The following is a 22,397-nucleotide window of genomic DNA, read 5'->3' as shown; positions in this document are numbered from 1 at the left end:
GTGGCTCATTGGCCGTGGGCTGGATTGGGGGTCCCCAAGGGCCACAAATGGCCTCCAGGCCGGGGTTTGGGTAACCCTGTTTTAGAGGATGGAAACCATTGGGTTCTATTGGTCACCTGTGCTGCCTTAGCATCATGCCTTTAATATGAACTTGGTATTTCCTTGTTTCCACATTTTGATTTCTGGGTTGTATCTTGCATTATTAATATTATCCGTGGATAGCTACCCTTATTGCTTCTGAAATTATTGCTCATCCCACCTTGTGAATTCAAAAGAATCAGGACGATTAAAAATGTGATATGCTGTGATCCAGTATTCATACTGTATGGAAACATATAGAGAGAAAAATATGCAAAACAACTATCATCTTAGAATCTGACTTAATTACTTTTTTAAGCAGCTGTTAGCAGCTGCTTGGAGTTGAGAGCTGGTTTTAGAACAATCACATAGTATTTAGGGAGAAAAATGCAAATCAGGAGGCCAGTGTTGGAGGCCAAGATGGCAAAGACTTCCACGACCACCACGTCTTTCCCCTTGGTGCTCAGGTAAGCAGGAATGAAGGAGGTCCACACACTGCAGAAGACCAGCATGCTGAAGGTGATGAATTTGGCTTCATTGAAAGTATCTGGCAGTTTTCGGGCTAGAAAAGCAACTGTGAAGCTGGTGAGGGCCAGAAAACCAACGTAGCCCAGGACAGAATAGAGCATGATGATCGACCCTTCATTACACTCCACTATGATGTGCTCAGTCTGGGAGTGCAGGTCAACATCTGGAAAAGGAGGAGAGGTGGACAGCCATACAGTGCAAATCCCCACCTGAATGAGGGAACAGGAAAGGACAATGGAGTAGGCCACTTTTTTCCCCAGCCATTTCCTCATCCTGTTCCCTGGCTGGGTGGCCATGAAAGCCAGGACCACAGTGATGGTTTTTGCCAAAACACAAGAAACAGCCACAGAGAAAATGATGCCAAAAGCCGAATGTCGGAGAAGGCAGGACACCTTGCTAGGTTTGCCAAGGAAGAGAAGGGAGGAAAGGTAGCAAAGCAGGATGGAGGTGAGAAGAATGCAGGTGAGGTTTTGATTGTTGGCTTTGACAATGGGAGTGTTCCAGTTCTTTAAAAAGATCAGTATCACCATAACTGTTATTGCTGTAAAGGAAAAAGCAATAGAAATCAAACCAATTCCTAAGGGTTCCTCGTAGTTTAGGAAGGCTGTCTGTTTGGGGATACATTGATCTTGGTTCTTGTTTGGGTACTGATCTTCTGGGCATTTGACGCAATGAGCTGCATCTGAAAAGGACAAAGAGAGTGTCAGTAGCTGTATGAATCCAGAAGAATGTTGGGAGGTTGAAAGCAAACGTTGGACAAGAATTCCTCATTTTCTTGGTGAAGAATGCTTAGTATCAGGGGAGTGACAAAATGCAGCAAGTGACAGGCACCATTGGAGTTAAGTGCACTAAACTGTTTAATGGACTGCCTCTGAAGTCTTTCATAGATCCTCCCTTGTTAAAGTTGTAACCAGTTTCCCTTTAAGAATCCGTGCATCATGATTTAAGTGTTTGGAGAAGAACAGAACATACCTAGGCATATGTTATGGTGTTAGGCTGGACAAAATTTGCAAATATTTCCTGGCAATTCAGGGCACTGTCAATCACCTGTCTGGTTAGATATCATGTCATCTGGACACGAAGTACAATCATAGCAACAGATGGCTTTCCCTTCTCGAACCGTCTTGCTGTGTCCGACACGGCAGCTCTCAACACAAGTTGAACCAGGCAGATTCTAAGAAGAAAGAAGGGGAAGAAATGCTGAAGCAAATATTTGATGCCCACCACCACGACCATCCTTCTCTTTCAGTGCACTTCAGCTGATCAGGAACAGGAGATCAACTTGATCCTGACCAGCAACAGAGAACTCCCCTGTTGCCAGCGACCTGCTGTAGACCCCTGTGGTATTTGACTTCAGGGAGAGTCGGTAGAGAGATTTGTTTTTCCTACTGGGATTCAAAACAGTTCAGAGCACAGTCCAAAAGAAGTAGGAAATACACCAGGATTTGGTTTTAATCCGAAAGTGCCTTTCTGCTAGCAGAAAACTCAGCCCGCTTTTATTTCGTCAGGGAATTGGCAATTGCACTGGCATTCCTGGCCCCAGTGCTGCCCGGGGCCAGGATCAAAGAATACTGCCCCCCCCCACCAGTTGCCACCTCTTACCATAGTGTCTAGGCTGCACGTGGTCTCCTCTGGCCCTCTGGAGGTCTTATAAGGGCTTTTAAACAAAAGGGCTTTTAAAAGCCTTCCAGAGGTTTCAGAAGGCCTCCGGAGGGCAGGAGGAGGCCATATGCAACTTCCCTGGCCCCCAGAAGGTCTCTGAAGGGCAGCTGAAAGTGTTGAAAGTGGTGGTTGGAAGGCATGGATAGATGCATGGATGCTGGCAGGGGGGCAGAGGGGTGGAACCCTGGGACGTCTGTCCCCCTTTACCCTCCATGGTACACGAGTGCCCAATAGCAATTAGATTCTGAATGGGCTGGCATCTAAGAATAAAAAGAATGGGACAAAAGAGGAAACTGTCTTTTAATACTCGACACTATGGACATCCTCCTTTTTGTGTTTCTACTTGTTGTGTGTGTTTCAACTTGTTAAAAGGTGGGGCCCACCTTGGAGTGGGGCCCAACTCAAACCCCAGTTATCTATTTGATATTTTTCTCAATATAGGTATTTTTATTTACCATCTTTTCCTCAATATAGATATTTGATTAATCAACATGAGAGGCTACGTGCCTTGCAAATATTTTTAAAATGATTTTATTCTGTGTCTGTAGAGGACAGGAATGACCCAGTACAAGTTTAGGTTAAAGTGGATGAGAATATTTACTTTAGGCATGTATACTAATGGTGTAGTCGTAGCAATCCTACAAACCCTGGATAATACCGATCTGTGACTCTAACGCTGCAGTCGTATTCAGTGTTTCTCAAACTGTTGTTCAGGACCCATTAGGTGAGTCGCGAACCAATTTTGGATGGGTCCCCATTCATTTCAATGTGCATTTTATTTTTAATATATTAGACTTTATGCTACCATGGTATGTATGTTGGGGAAATGTTTCAGATCTGTACTTTTAACAAGATACTATGTATATGCTTTTAACAGTGATAGTCAATGGGTCTTACTCGAGGTAAGTGTGGATCGATTTACAGCTTCTTGGATGTTTGGGGAAAATAGAACAGTTAAAATTCATTTGGATATTAACTTTAGGTATATGTACTAATGGTTTGTTTCAGCATTCCTACAAGACTTGTACAATACGAACTGTGCCTGTAAGGCTGCAATCCTATATACCCTTTATTGGCAGTATGCCCAATTCAACATAGTGAGATTGATTTCTGAGTAGTCAGGTATACGATTGTGCTGCAGGGGTAAAATCCTTTGGTCAGCCTGCACTGCTAGGACTCCCATTGCAGCGTTGCAGGACACTTTCTGGCTGCCACAAATGGAGACTCAAGTAAGTTGTTGGCAGGGTTGGGTATTGGGCAGAGAGGAGGAGTAATAGGGCACTTCAGGGGAGGAACAGGGGTCGGTCAGGGAGGGAAGGGGTTGATCTGGTAGGAGTCATGCATGTTGAATCCTATCCCCTAGTTTTCAAGCTTCCCCACCCTCTGGCTCTCCTCAGGCTTATACCAGTTATAGAGCTGGCATACGTACAAGGAGACCCCTAGGCTGTCAGAGGGCCTATACAGCGGTAAGGGGAAAGTATGCTCCTTTACATCTCAAAGGCCTCTCAATCCTGCCCCCACCATAGCATGCAGTGCATGCCTCCAGGAGTGCTCTCATGTTCAGGAATGTTCCCAAGCAAATGAAGAGGTCACCTTGCTGAAGGATTTTAGCCCTTCCTGCTTAAATCTGCTATTCCACACAATGGCCTCATCATGGATGGTAAACCCTTGACTTGGAGAAATCTTTCCAGCTCGGATCTTAAGAAAGGATTGATTGGGGAAAGTGACCCAGTTGATGACATCAAGTCCAGAAGACAGTTCCTCATTGGCAAACCGGACTTCATGGCCAGCACCATTGTTAAAGTGGACATTCTTCAAAAAAGAATGCATCTAGATTGGACAAAAATAGAAAACAGCTGATAGCTTCAATGTATATTGCGCACTGTATTACCAATCCCCTGGTCAGAAAAGGCACCTGTAATCCTGAGATGTACAAGTTAAAAGAATTTTTCATTTATTAAAAACTATTAGAATAGGTTTGGCAGATCTTCCTCATCTTCCTCTCCTCTCAGCTCACCATCATATCCAACATTTCCACATCTATGGGCCCAATCCAAACTTTGCAGCACTGATGCAACTATGAAATGGGGCCTACTCTGCATGCTGCAGTGTGGGGGTAGTCACAGAGCCCTTTTCAAGGTCAGGGGACAATTATTCCTTCACTTGGGGCTACAGTGCAGCTCATTGGTGCTGGAAACTTGCCTGCTTACACTTGTGGAGCCTCTCCTTGCTTCTGCTTTTTTGGATGTAAAGAGAGCCTCCTCAGGTGTAAGCAGGCAGGACAGCTGTGGTACTTTTCCAAGGGCTACAAAGGGGCAGTTCTGTCTCACCTGCGGCTTGAATAACACGTTCCTATTATATTCCGCATTTCTTACATTTTCGAACTTAAGACTTCAACCCTATTCGGTTTCCTAGGAGTCAACCCCATTGAACAAAATGGACATACATCTGAGTAGACATGCATAGGCTTGGCTATAAAGCAATGTGCATGGGGTCTGTCATCCAAGTCCTATAAGCTTCAGATCTGCTTAGCTTTAGCAATGTGCCCCCCCATGTGCTTGGGAACATGATTTCACCCACACCACCTGTTCAATCCACAGCAAGTTTACATAGAAGTGATTTCCACTGTGCTCCAATTATCTTCCTAGTAAGTGTGCTTGGGATTGCACCATACATAACCATTTCAATACAGTGAGGAATATACCTGCCAGGGTTCAATGTTCAAAGGTTTGCCTTTGTCTCTGTTCAACATGGTTTTCGGCCTGGACGTATATATGGCATTTAAAGCATGTGCTACAGCATAGAGACCATTGTAAATATGGTAGCTCATATCACTCATCTCCATCTCAAATACAGTCTGAGGCAGACTCTCCAGTTTCTCCTCTCCGGTACAGTGTTTACAAGTTTTAATTTTCCCATCACCGCAACACCCGAATGCAAATTTGTACAAAAAGCAGAGAAAGCGTGCAAGTGACTTTTTAGGCTTTAGAGTCTGAAGGAAGTCCTGGAATCCTGGCACGGCCTTCACGGAGGTTGTGAAAGACAAAGTCCCATGGAATGTTTTTGCACAGAAGCCCTTAGTGGCAGCAATGCTGATGAAATCCCACTGAGGTGACGTGATCCAAACCTTCCCTATAAGACGTCTATGTACAAATTCAGCTACATATAAAATGGCTGCCAGTGGTTCCAGAGTTTGAGCGTTCCCGTCAACAATAACAACATTGGCTGTAGTGGATGAAAGTGTGGAGCGTATCCTGAATATGTTTTGCAATACTGCGTTTTGAGTGTTATCCAAATTAAGATCCTTGACAACGACAGTCCTTTCTAAGAATGCAACACAAATGCTGTTCTGGGCCAGCAATGGTGTCAGCCTCTGCAGGAAGCCTTCTCCACTCTCATCGTCTGAAACAATGAGACCAATCCATGTCCATTGGAAATGCAGCAGTAGCTGGACTATGCCGGTGTGCAGAGTACCTTCCCTTATTGCCATCCAGTATAGAGAAGGGAAATTATTTTTTGTGACTGGTTTCTCATACGTACCATAAGTAATCTAATGGGGGAAAACATGGCTCATAACAGCTTAGAAAAGTAACCACCATTTTCCAAACCAAAGTATTTACATATTACAATCCAAATTTTGCTTATCAATGAGATGCTAGGTATACTGAACAATGTATCTTTGTATACATTCCCATCAATAAATTACAGTAAGTCTGTAATTGTATGCATACTTTCCTGGGAGGAAGCCCCATAGACAGTGGCTTAGCTAAGGGGGTGCAGGGGGTAGCAGTTGCACGGGGCATCAAGCTTTAGAGGGACAACAAGCTGAGCTTGACACTAGTGACCAAAATGGTGAAAATATTGGTATGTATGAATAATAGCATCATGTTATATATCATTGGAAAGGTAATTTAATGCAGAATGCAATGAAACAAAATGGCATTGGAATATCTGCATTCTATCCAAAGTTGTGGCCAATTAACCGGAAAATAAAAACAACTTTGACCCCAGGTAGCAAATAGATGCCTTAGCTATGCCACTGAGTCAGCAGAGCAAGTGGGTAGTGAGCTGCTGGGAGGAGGAGGTGTGTTCTTCCCAGTTTTCACTTTTTTAAAAGCCCGGGTGTGACGTCACTTCCGGTTGTCACATCACTTCCGGGGCAACATTTTGAGCTTAGCAGCGGGATACACAATCATTAGCTATGCCACTGCCCATAGAACACAATGAGACTTACTTCTGAGTAGTCATGCATAGGGTTGTGCTCCAAATGAGTTACAACACATTTCCTTTCACCTTGTCCACAGGCCATCACTTAATGTCCTGAAATGTGTAACTTATTTGATTCAGATCAAGCGGTATTTAAATACCAACATTAGTATTGTCAGGCTTCGTGTGGGGGCCAGGCGGATGTCGTCAGTGGAGCTTGGATCCCTGCCTCCCAGGCCTTCCCAGCAAGGGAGAGGAGGCCTAACGAAGGGTGGAGGGGAGTGCCTCTGGAGCCTCAGCTGGGTGACCAAAGGGAGGGGGTCACAGCACCCTTCTCCTCCTTGCTGTCTCTTGAGGGTGGTGTTCACCAGTGGGGCAGCAGGAACTCACCCTCCTCACCCTCATCACAGGCCTCCGTTATGAAGCCCTCTCTGCTCCCCCCTTCCTCCCTCCCCCTCCCCCCTGGGGCTCACTCTCACCCAGAGCCTGGGGCTCTGGTCCCTGCCTCCCTTCTTTCCCTTGAGTTTGGTGGAACAGGCAGCTGGGTGGGCGCGCCCAGGGTCCAGGCAGCCTCTCCTCCTCCTCCCAAGGCTTTTGCTGCCAGTGGGGGGGTCCCTCCCCCGGCCTCTCCAGGTCACTCGGGGTGGGAGGGAGGCAGCAACCCTGACTATTATTATTATTATTATTATTATTATTATTATTATTATTATTATTATTATTATTATTATTATTATTATTATTTAGTTCTGGAGGTCTCTCTGCCCACATCTGGGTTACAGATCAGTCATGTTAGGTCCTCCTATACAACTGAGATCTCAGGAACCTCCTCAAATGGTTATTTCTTCTGAATAAACAATTTACTTGTTGCATTGCATTGCCCCTTTGCAATTCTTTTCAAGCTAAAAAAAAGGCATTCACTGTTTAAGTCCCAAATAATATAATAAGTGAAGAGCGGTTTTATGCCACCCATTCATGCATCCAAATGTACATACCTGTGGAAACTTGTAGTGACTAAGAATGTTGGCCATTTGGATGACATACTCTACAGTGAATCCCCCAATGACAGACAAGACATCACCTTTCTTATCACACTTGTAATTGGGTACATTCCTTTGTTGTTTGAAGAGTAGATCCAGGATGGACTTATATGTGGCCATTCCTTCAAAAAAGTTGTCATAGATTTTAAAGCCCAAGGTCACGTTGGGCAAGAGTTTGGGATTCCTATTGATCTCATGAATGGCAAAAAGGAAGGCCAGGACATGCTGGTAATGTTTGTACCCTATTCTGAAATGAGATTGACATTGAGGCAGAGATTAGGTCTAGCACATTGTCATGTGCACCACATATACATTTACAGTAGTACCACCCACAATGGCATTTCCTTGAGCACTGTTTTGCTACAGTGTTGTTCATCCTGGGCATGACTGACAGCTATTGTCAATCAGAGCAGTGTATTCTGGCCAGTCATTGTCAGGTTCTGTCCCATCAAGAACAATGTCTTTTTTAGTGCTGGTTTGCACAGCACTCAGTTTTAGGGGACAATGACACCCACACTATTGGATATACGCTTGTACAGTGAAAAACTCATCCCAAGCACAATGAGAAAAGGAAACAAAACTAAAGAGGTGTAAGGAAGAGGGGTGCAGGAATGGAGTTGTTCATCTGAGCAGAACAAAAATAATTGTGTAAGGGAACATTTCTTTCTTTGTCCTGAAGTAAGTCTTAGCTGCTGCAATGGATCTACTGTGCCTGTGATTTTGCTGGTGCAAGTCCAAGTGGATATGTGTAGGTAGTTTGTGACCAGAAAGGGAGATAGGATATAAACGGAGGTGCTTTCAAAGATATCCGCTCCCTTCCTGACCATGGCATTGCCCCAACCCCACCCTGTTCTTCCCAACAAGCTGCACCTGTTGAAATTCCACCCAGTGCAGTTGTTTGATCTCTAGTCTTCATATTTCAAATAGCATGATGGGTACCAAACAAGAAATAACTTACGAGAAATTGCCTTTCTTCATTGCTGTTAGTCTCTGAAAATTAATTGCATTGTGTACAGGATGTAAAAGAGAGAGGACCCCACCAATGACAGCATCTCCTAGCCTAGTATCCCCATAGCTTTCTTCAATTTCACATTCACTGGGCACATCCTCCCAACAGACATGAGAATGGAGGAGCAGCAGCAAGAAGAGCAAAAACAACCACTGGGCTGCAAATGCATGTCTAACCCAGTTGCATCTGAACTTCTGCATCCTGAACTACAGTTCCAGCTACAATGATATCTCTGTGGCTGGCATCCTGATGGATCCTCACTCAGCAGCATGTGTGGTCACAGAGATGACTCCCCAAAATGTTTTGAAGCAGAAATGTTCGGTGATCTCTGTTCCTCCGTGGGGCACTGATACAGTTCAGAATAGATCCACCTCCTTTTGAAATATGTATGCATTTCTTACCAACTGCGCAAGGAAGGAAATAACAGTGCTTTGGGTAATGACAGAGTATCTAAACGTCTCCCTGATCATCTTTGTGAAATGAAAAACATACATGTTTACAAAGGTCAAATGGTATGCAATTTTGTGGAAGGGAGTCTGAACTGGGATCATGGTGAGATGTGGGTTGCCTTTGTTGTGATCCCCATTCAGATTTCACCTCTTTCCATAGATTAATTGCTATATGTTAGATAAATCTGATAAAGGAGTGCTAGGCAGATGGGCCTAATTTTATTATACTACATATGAAAAATGGTCTGTTGGAATTTTTTTTAAAAACAGTGGGGATAGTATTTAATGTAAGAAAACTATGGAGGATGGTAGGGGGGTTTAGGACTTTAGGACATATGGTTACATTTCCAAACATGCTCCTGTGTGAAAATTTAAACAGAAAGAAGCACCAAATGGTTTGTCAATGCAAACATTGTTCTGTTTAAAATCGTGCAGCAGTTCCCAAACTGTGAGTCCGGAACCCACCAGTGGGACTTGACCCCATTTTTGTTTGGGTGTGAAACTGACAGGGCAGACTGTGCATCAAGGGTGCAACAAGCTGCTAATCGGGAGGGGGGAGAGCACTCCCGCCCAATCACCATTATAGCCACATTCCTTGCCATTTATAAATCAGGCTGCAGCCTCTAGGGCCTCTAAAAAGATTGCAAACCACTGGAATATTGTATAGCGGTGAGATCAGGAGTACTGACTCGGGTCTGAGGCCACTGACTCGGAAAGGAGTCCTCATGCAGGCAGAATCAAGTCTGTCTCTGTCTGGGTGTAGTAGTTGGCAACCTTCAGTCTCGAAAGACTATGGTATCGTGCTCTGAATGGTGTTTCTGGAACAGTGTCTAGTGTGGCTGAAGAGGCCGATTTGGGAGTGACAATCCCTTCCACACTGGGAGCAAATGTAGTCTGTCCCTGATCTGTCTCCCTGGCCATGGGCCTTCCTTCTTTGCCTCTTTGCCTCAACTGTTGGCCAAGTGTCTCTTCAAATTGGGAAAGGCCATGCTGCACAGCCTGCCTCCAAGCGGGCTGCTCAGAGGCCAGGGTTTCCCACTTGCTGAGGTCCACTTCTAAGTCCTTCAGATCCCTCTTGCAGATGTCCTTGTATCGCAGCTGTGGTCTACCTGTAGGGCACTTCCCTTGCACGAGTTCTCTTTAGAGGAGATCCTTTCGGATGCAGCCATCATCCATTCTCATGACATGACCCAGCCAACGCAGACGTCTCTGTTTCAGCAGCGCATGCATGCTAGGGATTCTAGCTCGTTCCAGGACTTTGTTGTTTGGAACTTTGTCCTGCCAGGTGATGCCAAGTATGCATTGGAGGCAGCACATGTGGAAAGCGTTCAGTTTCCTCTCCTGTTGTGAGTGAAGAGTCCATGACTCGCTGAAGTACAGAAGTGTACTCAGGACGCAAGCTCTGTAGACCTGGATCTTGGTATGTTCCATCAGCTTCTTGTTGGACCAGACTCTCCAACAAAGTGAGTCTGATCTGGGTGTGCTTTTTGGTGTTATTGTTTTGTAGAATTTGATACAGATGTATTTATGCCATTAAAGGTCTATTACTACTACTACTACTACATTCCAAGATCCTACCCCCCTTTTCTGCAGCCTCCCTGCCCACTTTCCTTGGACTTCAGATAACAAAATTCCTAGAGCAGGTCCAAGGAGACCCTTTGCAGTGGGGGAGGCTTCAGCAGAAGTAAGGGGTTTAAATTCTCCTTATCCATCCCCTCCCCCTGCTGGATACACTACTCCTGCTTTGGATATGGCTGCACTAGTGGAGAGGGGGGATGATAGGATTGGACTGCTAAACATTTAAATGCTTAAGCTATAAAACTTACACACACACACACACACACACACACCCCTTTTTCTTCTATATATCTACACCCCCCACAAATAAAGCAGTGAGATTTTCAACTCTCACCAGTGCCCACCTTACCAGCTCAAGACTCTGGTTTATTCTTGGGAAGGGGGGGCTGCCTTCTGGAACATTTGTTGAGCTCCACTTTCATTAGATGGGGACCATGCAGCTAGTCTTGCATTCCTCTTTGCCTGACTTGAGCAGGAGCCAAGGCACATTTGCTTACTTTGCCTGGGGGGGGGGGCATGATTGAGACATACAAAATTATGCAGGGAGTGGACAGAGTGGATAGAGAGATGCTCTTTACACTCTCACATAACACCAGAACCAGGAGACATACACTAAAATTGAGTGTTGGGAGAGTTAGAACAGACAAAAGAAAATATTTCTTTACTCAGCGTGTGGTTGGTCTGTAGAACTCCTTGCCACAGGATGTGGTGATGGCGTCTGGCCTGGGCGCCTTTAAAAGGGAATTGGACAAGTTTCTGGAGGAAAAATCCATTACGGGTTACAAGCCATGATGTATATGTGCAACCTCCTGATTTTAGAAATGGGCTATGTCAGAATGCCAGATGCAAGGGAGGGCATCAGGATGAGGTCTCTTGTTACCTGGTGTGCTCCCTGGGGCATTTGGTTGGCCGCTGTGAGATACAGGAAGCTGGACTAGATGGGCCTATGGTCTGATCCAGTGGGGCTGTTCTTAAGTTCTTACTCATGAGTAAATGTGACCCTGTGGCTTCCTTTCGCTTTCCATAGGGCTCAATACATTCGCCTGCTTGAAGGGAGGGACTTCCTTTTTGGGTGTTTTTGGGGGCTGCTTTCATTGGATTCCTCTCAGCCTGCCCTTTCCAACTAACTATGGTACATTTGCCTACGCGCGAGTAAACATGCGATATGGCTCAGTTTAATTTTCCATAAGGTTCAATGCATTCTTGTTTTCAGGTTTTTTGGCCGTAACTTTTGATGGAAAGGAGGTATTATAATCTGGTTTTTTGCATTGCTTTCCGCTGGAAATTCCACATCCAACGTTATATGGCATGATGGGGTTAATCCTAACCTTCATGATGTTAGCGATGTTGGGGCATTTGTGGTGTTACACCCCCCCAAGGGTGGTACCCGGAGCTGACCGCCCCGTCCCCTGCTAAATACACAACTGCGCCACAGTCAGTCTCACGCCTTCTAACCTGCACCACCTGCCCTCATAAAGTGACCAATGTTAGTCAGTAGAGGAAAAAGACCCCAACCCCTGACAGTTTGGGGTAGGCAAAAAAAAACTACCCTCCATCGGCCAATCCTGGCAGGCAGCAAAAAATTCCTACCCGGCCCCAAATGGCGACCAGTAGAACTCAGACCGCTCTAAGGGTGGGTGGGTGGTTGTCAGTACTGTGCCCACGTGCAAAGGAGGAAGAGGGCTGGGTGCTGGTGCCCCAAGAGCCCTCTGAGCCAGCTCAGCTCCAGCCCCCCTCCAGTCCCCTCACAGGGGAGGGACTCTCATGTTCCAGGTTCAGCCAAACAAACCCCAATCAACTGCTTGCATTGCTTGATCGGCATAAAATTGCAAAGTGTGGCAGAGAGCAGGAAACATTATGAATAATAATAGTCTGTAATTTATAGATAACTGTGACATACAATATGTATTTATACTCTGTCTATGCATATACAACTAGAGGTTGGGTGAAAATGGTTTTATTTTTTCACAGATTTTGGTGTTTTCCAAAGTTATTAGTGCAGAAAGTGGTTCTATCTCTTTTTATTCCAAGGGTGCATTTTTATAAATTATTATTATCAATTATAATCTAGTTATAAATTATAATCACTTTAAAAGTGTACTAAGTAGGTGATGTATGGGGTATAGTGTCAGTAGATGCAGCCACATGTATGTAGAGGTGTTAGAGAATATGTAGTGGTATTAGAGAATGGCTTTATTATTTTGCAAATTTTCGTATTTTTTTCTTTTCTTTTTTTTCCAAAAATGAGAAGTGCAGAAAGTGATGTTATATGTTTTTATTTTGTTATCACTTTAAAAATCCATCTCAACTTTGTGGATGAATATATGGCTTTTCATTCAGAAGGTCTCGGGTTCCATTCCTGCTTTTCCAGATACTGCTGGAATGCCGATCGCCCAATTACAGCAGGGTGATCGGGGTTTGTTTAGCCTGGCCTGGAAGACAAGAGTCTCCTCCCCCATGGGGGATTGGAGGAGGGCTAGAGCTGGGTGGATGCAGAAGCGTTTTAAGGGCACAGCACCCAGCCCTCTTCCTCCTTCGCACGTGGGCGCTGTGTGGACACCCACCCACCCGCCCCTCTGGCAGTCTGATTTTTACTGGCCGCCGTTCAGGGCCGGGTAGGAATTTTTTGCTGCCTGCCAAAATTGGCCAAATAGCAAGCAGTTTTCTCGCCTACCCCAGACTGTCAGGGGCAAGGGGTTTTCTCCCCTTCCAACTATCATCGGTCACTTTAAGAGGGCAGGTGGTGTAGGTTAGGAGGCGTGAAATGGAATTCACCTCTGCTGTTGTAATGCACTCCACAAGGCAGCTCAATCATAGGATTGGGTTGTTAGAAATGTCACTTCCTGACCTGGCCCATCCTCACACTGCCAGTATCTTATAGCTTTGCATAAGATATACCTCACCTCATTTGGTGTGTTGTTAATGTGAGGGTTTATTTCCCTCTGGCTCATGAGAGTTCCCTCTGTCAGTGGCTGGAACTGATGAAAGAGAAAACAGCAGATGAGAACCTAAAGGTAGCAGGACTTCTTCAACCCCACTCCCACCTGCTCTTTCCAACCTCCCCATTTCACGAGTGTTCTCTTTACTCTTTTTCCTCAACTAACTTGGCAGCATCAGTTCCATTTTCTTGACATTTGTATTTGGTCATTTTGGTTCACATAAGTCTATATTCCCTCCACTCCTTAGCCACAGACACAAGTTTGACTCCCATAAGAATTTCCGCAAATCCAGTCCCTCATCCTCCACTGTCCATCTTTCACCATCACTTTCCCACTGACTCTCAGAACAGCACTCCCCACAATGGAGTACATCACATTCTCTGTTTATCTGATGCATTTCTCTGCCTTTGTCTTCAAAGCCAATAAAAGCAGCTGACAAATCTTGCTGAGTAGCTGGTGTCTGAAAAAGGGAAGGGTCAGATTGCTCAAGAATATCGTTTGGGGGAAGAGATAAAGAGAGATAAATCATGCCTACCAAAGAGAGACAGTTATTTCTCACTAAGTAGTTGGCAACCTTCAGTCTCAAAAGACTCTGGTATGGCACTCTGAATGGTGTTTCTGGAACAGTGTCTAGTGTGGCTGAAAAGGCCAATTCGGGAGTGACAATCCCTTCCGCACTGGGAGCAAGTGCAGTCTGTCCCTGGTCTGTCTCCCTGGCTATGGGCCTTCCTTCTTTGCCTCTTTGCCTCAGACTGTTGGCCAAGTGTCTCTTCAAATTGGGAAAGGCCATGCTGCACAGCCTGCCTCCAAGCGGGCTGCTCAGAGACCAGGGTTTCCCACTTGTTGAGGTCCGCTGCTAAGGCCTTCAGAACCCTCTTGCAGATGTCCTTGTATCGCAGCTGTGGTCTACCTGTAGGGTGCTTTCCTTGCACGAGTTCTCCATAGAGGAGATCCTTTGGGATCCGACCATCATCCATTCTCACGACATGACCAAGCCAATGCAGGTGTCTCTGTTTCAGCAGTGCATACATGCTAGGGATTCCAGCCCGTTCCAGGACTGTGTTGTTTGGAACTTTGTCCTGCCAGGTGATGCCGAGAATGCGTCGGAGGCAGCGCATGTGGAAAGCGTTCAGTTTCCTCTCCTGTTGTGAGCGAAGAGTCCATGACTCACTGCAGTACAGAAGTGTACTCAGGACGCAAGCTCTGTAGACCTGGATCTTGGTATGTTCTGTTAGCTTCTTGCTGGACCAGACTCTCTTTGTGAGTCTGGAAAACGTGGTAGCTGCTCTACCGATGCGTTTGTTTAGCTCGGTATCCAGAGAAAGAGTGTTGGAGATCGTTGAGCCAAGGTTCACAAAGTCATGGACAACCTCCAGTTCATGCTCAGAGATTGTAATGCAGGGAGGTGAGTCCACATCCTGAACCATGACCTGTGTTTTCTTCAGGCTGATTGTCAGTCCAAAATCTTGGCAGGCCTTGCTAAAACAATCCATGAGCTACTGGAGATCTTTGGCAGAGTGGGTGGTGACAGCTGCATCGTCAGCAAAGAGGAAGTCATGCAGGCATTTCAGCTGGACTCTGGACTTTGCTCTCAGTCTGGAGAGGTTGAAGAGCTTTCTATCTGATCTGGTCCGGAGATAGATGCCTTCTGTTGCAGTTCCAAAGGCATGCTTCATTAGGACAGCGAAGAAAATCCCAAACAAGGTTGGCGCAAGAACAAAGCCCTGCTTCACGCCGCTTCGGATGTCAAAGGGGTCTGATGTGGAGCCATTGAAGACAACAGTGCCCTTCATGTCCTTGTGGAAAGATCTGATGATGCTGAGGAGCCTGGGTGGTCATCCGATCTTGGGGAGAATCTTGAAGAGGCTGTCCCTGCTGACCAGGTTGAAAGCCTTCGTGAGATCTATGGAGGCTATAAAGAGTGGCTGTCGTTGTTCACTGCATTTCTCCTGCAGTTGTCTAAGGGAGAATACCATATCAGTGGTGGACCTGTTGGCTCAGAATCTGCACTACAATTCTGGATAGACTAAAGTGAACTACCTTCTTCTCAAAAGAGCCACGTTCCCCTTACTACAAATCAGGAAAGGCCCTATTTGAATCTTTATTTTGACATGGCTACAATGCCTTAGTCTACCCATCTGCAAGAGGAGCAAAATAGTGGTCACTTACCCTGTATGGTCATTTTGCTGATGACCACGAGATGCAATTCTCCAAGACTTCCATCTTCCCTCTCCCTCCCAAGAAGTCCCTGTGACCAGTGAGAGGGTTTCTTTGCCACTCTCTGCCATCTCCTCCTAGAAGGCTGCTATCAACCTGTTGATGTCATCTGGGTGATGGCCTCCAAACCACATTCAGTTGCTCAGCAAACACAGAAACAAAAGGAAAACAAAATATTTTGTTTGGAAGATGGGGCAGTTGCAAACTTGTCTTACTTGAAATGTAAGTTTGAAATGTATCAATTTGAAATGTATCAAACTAAGGGATGCATCCATGTATGGGAAGTCTATGTAGATTGGGCAATCTTCTGCCTCCACTTGTGTGGTCCTCCGACATATTTCATCCCCAAAAGTCATGCACCCTTAGATACTTTTTGAGAATTGTTCACAGATCAATACCTACCACATGTTTTGTTTAATTATTTGACTCCTACATTTTTTACACAATATCCCAGTTTCAAGAATTTCAGATGTGGCTTCAATTAGGCAAACGCCATACACTTACAGAGGCATATTTCACTCTGAAAATCATTGTGGTCATGAACTATAATTTGTATCTCTCTCTATCAGCTGCACCATAATACTTTCTGCATATCAGATTAATTAATTGGATTGGAAAAATAGATTAAATTTGGGTAACTTGCAAAACTTTTGTTTGGTTAATTTCTCTCATGAGAAAGTTAAGAATGCACCTATGGGGGAGTGAAGTTACTGCCTAGTCCTGTCCACATTCACAGCAAAAATCAAAGTCCAGACAGTCCTCAGTCTTCCCAATAATATACAGAATTTAAAGAACCTAAATCCCAATCCTGCAGCCATGCCAAAAATGAGCTTGCTGTATCGGGGTGGGGGGAGGGGGAGGGGCAGCTTGGGAGGCTTCAGAAGAGAAAGGGAATTGGGTAGTCCAATTCTAACCCCAGTGACTCCACCCAGTGGCATCACTAGGGTTTGGGTCACCCGGCGCGGGAGGCCTGCACGTCACCCCATGTAGTGGGTGGGGAAACGCCCCAGGTGGTGGGCGTGGTGATGTACCATCGCCCCACCCACACTGGTTTTTTGACTGTACCTTTTGTTACATAGATATTTCAATGTGGTTTGTTTCATTGCATTCTGCATGAAATTACGCATTTATTGATATATAACAAGATGGTCTTATTCCTCCAAACTCTGATTTTAGTGATTTTGAAAAGTTGTAGAGTCTCTCTCTCTCTCTCTCTCTCTCTCTCTCGCTCTCTCACACACACACACACACACACACACACACACACACACACACACACACACACACACACACACACACGTGTCAACTTACTAACACCTTATTGCAGCAGTTCTCAATCTTTTAGCACCGGAACCCACTTTTTAGAATGACAATCTGTCCCAGACCCATCGAAAGTGTTGTCAGGGCCAGAAGTGACATCATCAAGCAAATTAAAATAAATAATTATAAATAATTAAATTAAAAGAAAAGAAATAATTAAATAAGGGAGAGCCAGTCCTCTTCTACCAAGTGAATTTTCTCTGTAGCCTGCCTGCAATAACCCCCCCCCAAAGAATCAGTGAGATTTCCAGCCCTCCCCAGTGCCCAGTTTCAAGTTCTTCTATTTCAAGCACGTCAAGATGAAGACCCACCTGGCTTTACAAGTGCAAAATAGAAAACCTTCCCCTTACCTGTTGAAGCCTCTTTTTTTTTGTCCTTTTTAGTGGGGGGGGGGGGCTTCTTTCTGGAGCATTTGTTGCGCTCCAGTTCCATTGGATCAGGACCATTCTGGTGTCCTCACATTCCCCTTTGCCTGGTCTGACCACCAGCCAAGGCACGCCTGCCTAATTGCTAGTAAATGTGACCATGAGGCTGCTTTGCTTTCCATAGGGCTCAACAGACTCACAGCTGGGAGGGAGGGACATCCTTCTTGGGTGTTTTTGGGGACTGCATTCATTGGATCAGGACCATTCTGACATCCTTGGAGTCCTCTCAGCCTGCCCTTTCTGATGGACTAAGGCAAATTCACCTACTCACAAGTAAACATGGCCACGTGGCTTTGTTTTGGGCTCAATAGATTTGCAGCTGGGAGGCAGGAGCCTCCTTCTCGGTTGTTTTTGGGGGGCTGTATTCATTGGATAGGCACCATTCTGGTGTCGTTGGATTCCTCTCAGCCTGCCCTTTCCAAAGGACTATGGCAAGTACACCTATTCATGAGTAAATGGGCGATACTTTCACTTTCACTTTCCATAGGGCTCCATGCATTTTTTCTTTCTGGTTCTTTGGCCATAACCACTGAAGGAAAGGAGTTATCTTGCTCTGGTTTTTTGCATTGCATTCCGCTGGACATTCTGCATCCAATGGTTTATGGCACCCTCCAGGTGCCACGGACATGCCTTATGACACATTTGTGTCACTCAGCACCTGCACCGGATCTTAGTGCCAGTGCTTGAATTGCTTAGGATTGGACCCTCAGGTCCCTTATCCCTCTTGCTCTTTAGTAGGTCTCCTTGGACCTGCGCCAGCAATTTCACTGGTGCAAATCCAAGGAAAGATAGGGGATGGGGAGGGTGTAAAAATGAGGGATAGGTTCTGGTGCGCATCATTGCTGCTGGATCCACTTCCTCCCCAGCTGCCCCACCCCATTCCTCCTCCCTCCTGCCCTGAGTTGCCCTCTCGCCACCCGTGCCACTGCCTTACCTTCTCTGGCAGGTGCAGGCAGGTCTGACAATGGCCCAGGGGTGCTGCTACTTCATGCAGCAATGCTGCCAAAATGACTGCCAATCTGCTCCATCAGCAGCCATTTTTGACAGTGGAGGTCTCTTCCACTCCTGCAAAGCGCAGCATAGAGCAGCCCAGACCTTCCCAGAATTGGGCTGTCACTGATCTTGACCAGCTTCTTACATGGTGCATTTCAAAACCATACAAAACTCCATTTTGCCTGATGGAGCTTTTGTGCTTTGACGTTGCTCCCAGTTACATCATACCAAATAGAGTAGGAGAAGACAAACTGTCCCTGCCCTCTCACATGCTCCTTGTTTCATCATATGGTTCCCTGTTCCAGCCATTCTCAATGGGATCCATACGGCCACAGCATGGGATTGAGCGTGGAGTGCTTTGTCAGTTGTGAAAAAAGCTTGTCCCAAGAGACAGATAGAGCTGGGAGTTCTGTTTGGACGCAGAGGAAGAAATACGCTTAGTCCAGGGTCAGGATGCAGACAAAGCACTTTATTTCTCTTAAGTCTAAAACAAAGCATACAGAGCAAAACAAAACTTACAGTGTTAGGTGGACTCAAGGAGTGATGCAGCAGCATGCTGGTGTGGGGGGGGGGAGTTAAGTTATTGCAAGATTATATAGGCTTAAGTGGTAAACCAGTTGGGTAAACTTATTGGTAAACCAGTGCTAAATGGTAAGCAATAAGCTAAACAACAGCAAGATCTAGCCGGTGCATCTAAATTAATACACATGAAAAATAGATCTTGTCTGGAGCTTTGAAGTAGACTCGCATCTTATTGCCCCATCTCATAACATCAGGCAAGTGGAAAGGCTGAGGTTGGGTCCGAGGTTTCTCTTGCTTCTCACGGAAACAGCTCAGTGAGATGCAGGCAGCTCCCAGAGGCTGGGAGGCATGCAGAAGATCACTGACAGGCATGGAAGATGCTTGATGGTTGCCAGGCCCTGCACTGGCCCTTACAAAACCAATGGTGTGTCTTGACAATTTTAGTGCTTTCTCATGTGCCATGTGACAAAGAAGGTTGCAAATAGTTGTTCTAGAGAGAAGGGGGCAAGAACTTCCACACAATCCATGTTGGTGGACCCCAGTAAGTGTCCCTCTGCTCATGGCAATCCCAGGTACTGACAGCTCTTCCCAGCTGAAAGTTGCTTAATCCCACTACTTCCAACTTTCTTCTGCTCTCTTCTCTGAAATTTTGACATATGGCAACATTCGCATCAGTAGGGCTATGAATCATGTACACAGTTTCTCATGACTAAAACATTATTTCAGGCCTCTTATCTTACCTTGCAAGAAGTCCAGTCACACTTCACAGCCACAGGATGCCACATACTGCCCCTCCCTCAACATTCATAATGCATACACACACATACAGAACTCACTCATACAAAAAGAAGATCAAAACTCTGTTTTTAGGTGTTCAGAAACCCAAAAGTCTTCTCACTGTGTTTTTGATCTCCTTACTTCTCATGCTGTAGATTACTGGATTCAGCAGGGGTGGAACCACAGAGTACAAAATAGTTATTGCTATGTCCAGGTGTGATGGATTGTCAGAGGAGGGCCTCAGGTAAGCAAAACATGCAGTGGACACAAAGGTGGAGACAACAATAAGGTGGGGAAGGCAAGTTGAGAGGGCCTTTTTCCTGCCTTGCACAGAACGGATTCTGCGCACTGCAGTGAAGATGTGCACATAGGTTACAACAATGAAAATAAAGCAGCCCAAGCACATGAAAATGCTGAATACAACAACTCCCATTTCAATCAGGTATAAGTCAGAACAGGCAAGCTTCAGTAATTGTGGAATTTCACAGAAGAACTGGTTGACAATGTTGGAGCAGAAAGTGGTTGCAAAAGTGCCACTGGTGTGCAACACTGAATAGAGAAAACCAGTAATCCATACAACTGCAATTATTTGCAGACAAGCATCCCTGTTCATGATCATTTCATATTCTAAAGGAATGCAAATGGCAATGTATCTATCATATGCCATGACTGTGAGAAGGGAAAAATTAGATGATATAAACAAAACATACAAGAAGACTTGTGCCACACATCCAGAGTAAGATATGTACCTGGTGTTCATGAGGGAGTTGGCCATGGATTTGGGAATAAAGATTGAAACAAGCCCAGCATCCTGTATGGCCAAGTTCATTAAAAAGAAGTACATGGGGCTGTGCAGGTGTTGGTCAAGAGCTATTGCAGTGATGATGAGAAGGTTCCCTGAGACAATCCCCAAGTACAACAGCAGGAATGCCACAAAAGGTAGAATCTGGAATTCACGAACCTCTGAGAATGGCAAGAGCAGGAACCCAGATGCTGAAGACACTGAAGACATTGAGGTTTTGTTGGACATTTTGCACTTGGTGTGCTATAATCTGTAGAAGGAAACAGAAGCCTTCAACAACTACATCCTGATTTAGTAACGCATTTATGACTATGATGATGATGATGATACAAGTGATGATTTCTCATCTGTTCACTTATTTTCTAGAATATTTGAAAACTCCAGTTCAGTATTGGTGCTTGATTTCTTGAGACCTCCATGCAAAGCCCTGGAATGCCCACAGCACCACAGCCTGCCCTCTGATGGTGAATAGCCAACAGCTGAGAGTTCCTCATCTAGTCTTTACCCGTTCCTGCTCAATCATTCCATGTAGTGTGGGGACCCCAGTCCTGGGGCTGGGATATTAGACTGTACTCCAAAAATTCAAATTGTGTAACCCAAAGGAACTTAATTTTATACTCAGAACAGATCGTGCACAAACAGATCATGGACCTTTTCTGTATAGCAATCTAGCTCAGCAGCAGGAAAGTTATCTTGTGACTTGTGTCTTTAATTCTTGTCTGCTGTATGCAGCTGTTGTAATAAACAGATCTGCACATTTTGCAAGAGTGCCTTTGCACCAGCCTTTCTCCACAATAGCAGTTAATATGTTTAACTAGCTGCTGTCCCTAGGTAGATATTCTCTGAAGCCTGTCTGCAATAACACCCCCATTGGGTGTGAAATGACCTAGCTACGCCTCTGCTGTGGCTGACCCCTCCTTGTGGCAGGTGGTGCGGGGTAGAAGGAGTGAACTGGACTTTGGGGTGCACCTTTAGGCAGCATAGGCAGGGCAGAACCCACTTGCAGTCCTCAGGGGCCCTATGGCACGAGGACATATATGGGACCCTGGGCCACGACCACAGGGTCTGCCTCAGAGGCTCAGCGGCTCCAGGTGGCATGGCCCGCAGTCTGGCTGCCTTCCCCTTACAGGATAGACCTGGATGATCTGTGCTGCCCGAGAAAGGGGCGTGGCTTGGAGTCAGGTGCACAACCAACCTGGGGGACAGATGTGATTCTGGTGCCTTCCAGTGGTCCAGCCTCTGCACTACAGGGGCTTCACTGCCACAGCAACTGCAGGTCTCAGCCTCTCCCTTCTGTATTATAACTGCTAATAAAGTGGCCCTCTCTCCCATGTCTGTTGCCTTAAGTGTTCATTGGGATTAAGCTGATTTGGATTTGTTAATACTGAACTGACTGCTCATTGTATATGACTTGGACTGTTTACTGACTACTCTACTTGTGAAAACCCTTGCTCTATAATACAACTGCTGCATTTAAAGGACTCTGCTGCGTATGCTGTGTTTGTGCATCCTGCTCACACCTGGGGAAAGCCAAGGTTCCATCTCTTATAACCTTAACATGGATTATGGGCCCAGGAACTGCTGATTTGATTCCTGGAACTGCTGCATTGATCCTGTGAGCTGGTGTGTGCTGCAGGAGCTACTGTTTGCTGTTTGTTAAAGCTGCAGGTGGCTATATCAAGAGCATGGAAATGAGTACGGTCTCTACCACAGGGTTTTTGATAACCTGCCTGAATGGACTTAATTATGCCACCTGGTCTAGAAAAGTATCACTGCTGCTGAAAAGAGAATCCCTATGGAAAGTGGTAATTGATCCACCTGACCTGGCAACCCTCAATGAAGAAGATGATGCAGA

At 45.6% G+C, this 22,397-nt stretch overlaps 2 protein-coding genes across 2 annotated transcripts; both read right to left on the bottom strand.

The window, feature by feature from the left end:
- Positions 1-392: 392 nt before the first annotated feature.
- On the bottom strand, positions 393-5,020 carry LOC136652904 (vomeronasal type-2 receptor 26-like). The gene is made up of 3 exons (XM_066629828.1): positions 4,973-5,020; positions 1,654-1,780; positions 393-1,288 (listed from the first exon to the last, which is right to left on the bottom strand). Exons 1-3 carry the CDS (start codon positions 5,018-5,020, stop codon positions 393-395), a joined length of 1,071 nt encoding a protein of 356 aa, XP_066485925.1.
- A 14,817-nt stretch (positions 5,021-19,837) lies between these two features.
- On the bottom strand, positions 19,838-20,770 carry LOC136652903 (olfactory receptor 14A16-like). The gene has a single exon (XM_066629827.1). The coding sequence runs from the start codon at positions 20,768-20,770 to the stop codon at positions 19,838-19,840; it is 933 nt and encodes a 310-aa protein (XP_066485924.1).
- Between the last annotated feature and the right edge of the window lie 1,627 nt (positions 20,771-22,397).

This window comes from Tiliqua scincoides, chromosome 5 (assembly GCF_035046505.1).
Source record: "Tiliqua scincoides isolate rTilSci1 chromosome 5, rTilSci1.hap2, whole genome shotgun sequence".
Classification (NCBI taxonomy): domain Eukaryota; kingdom Metazoa; phylum Chordata; class Lepidosauria; order Squamata; family Scincidae; genus Tiliqua; species Tiliqua scincoides.
Note: the sequence above shows the minus strand (reverse complement) of the source record. Positions and strands in the feature narration are given on the sequence as shown.

Coding starts and splice junctions, on each gene's coding strand:
- LOC136652904 (XM_066629828.1), bottom strand. CDS start 5,020: ATGTTGAACAGAGACAAAGGCAAACCTTTGAACATTGAACCCTGGCAG. Junction 1,781..4,972: donor TGAACATTGAACCCTGGCAG/GTATATTCCTCA, acceptor CTTTCTTCTTAG/AATCTGCCTGGTTCAACTTG. Junction 1,289..1,653: donor CATGATATCTAACCAGACAG/GTGATTGACAGT, acceptor TGTCCTTTTCAG/ATGCAGCTCATTGCGTCAAA.
- LOC136652903 (XM_066629827.1), bottom strand. CDS start 20,770: ATGTCCAACAAAACCTCAATGTCTTCAGTGTCTTCAGCATCTGGGTTC.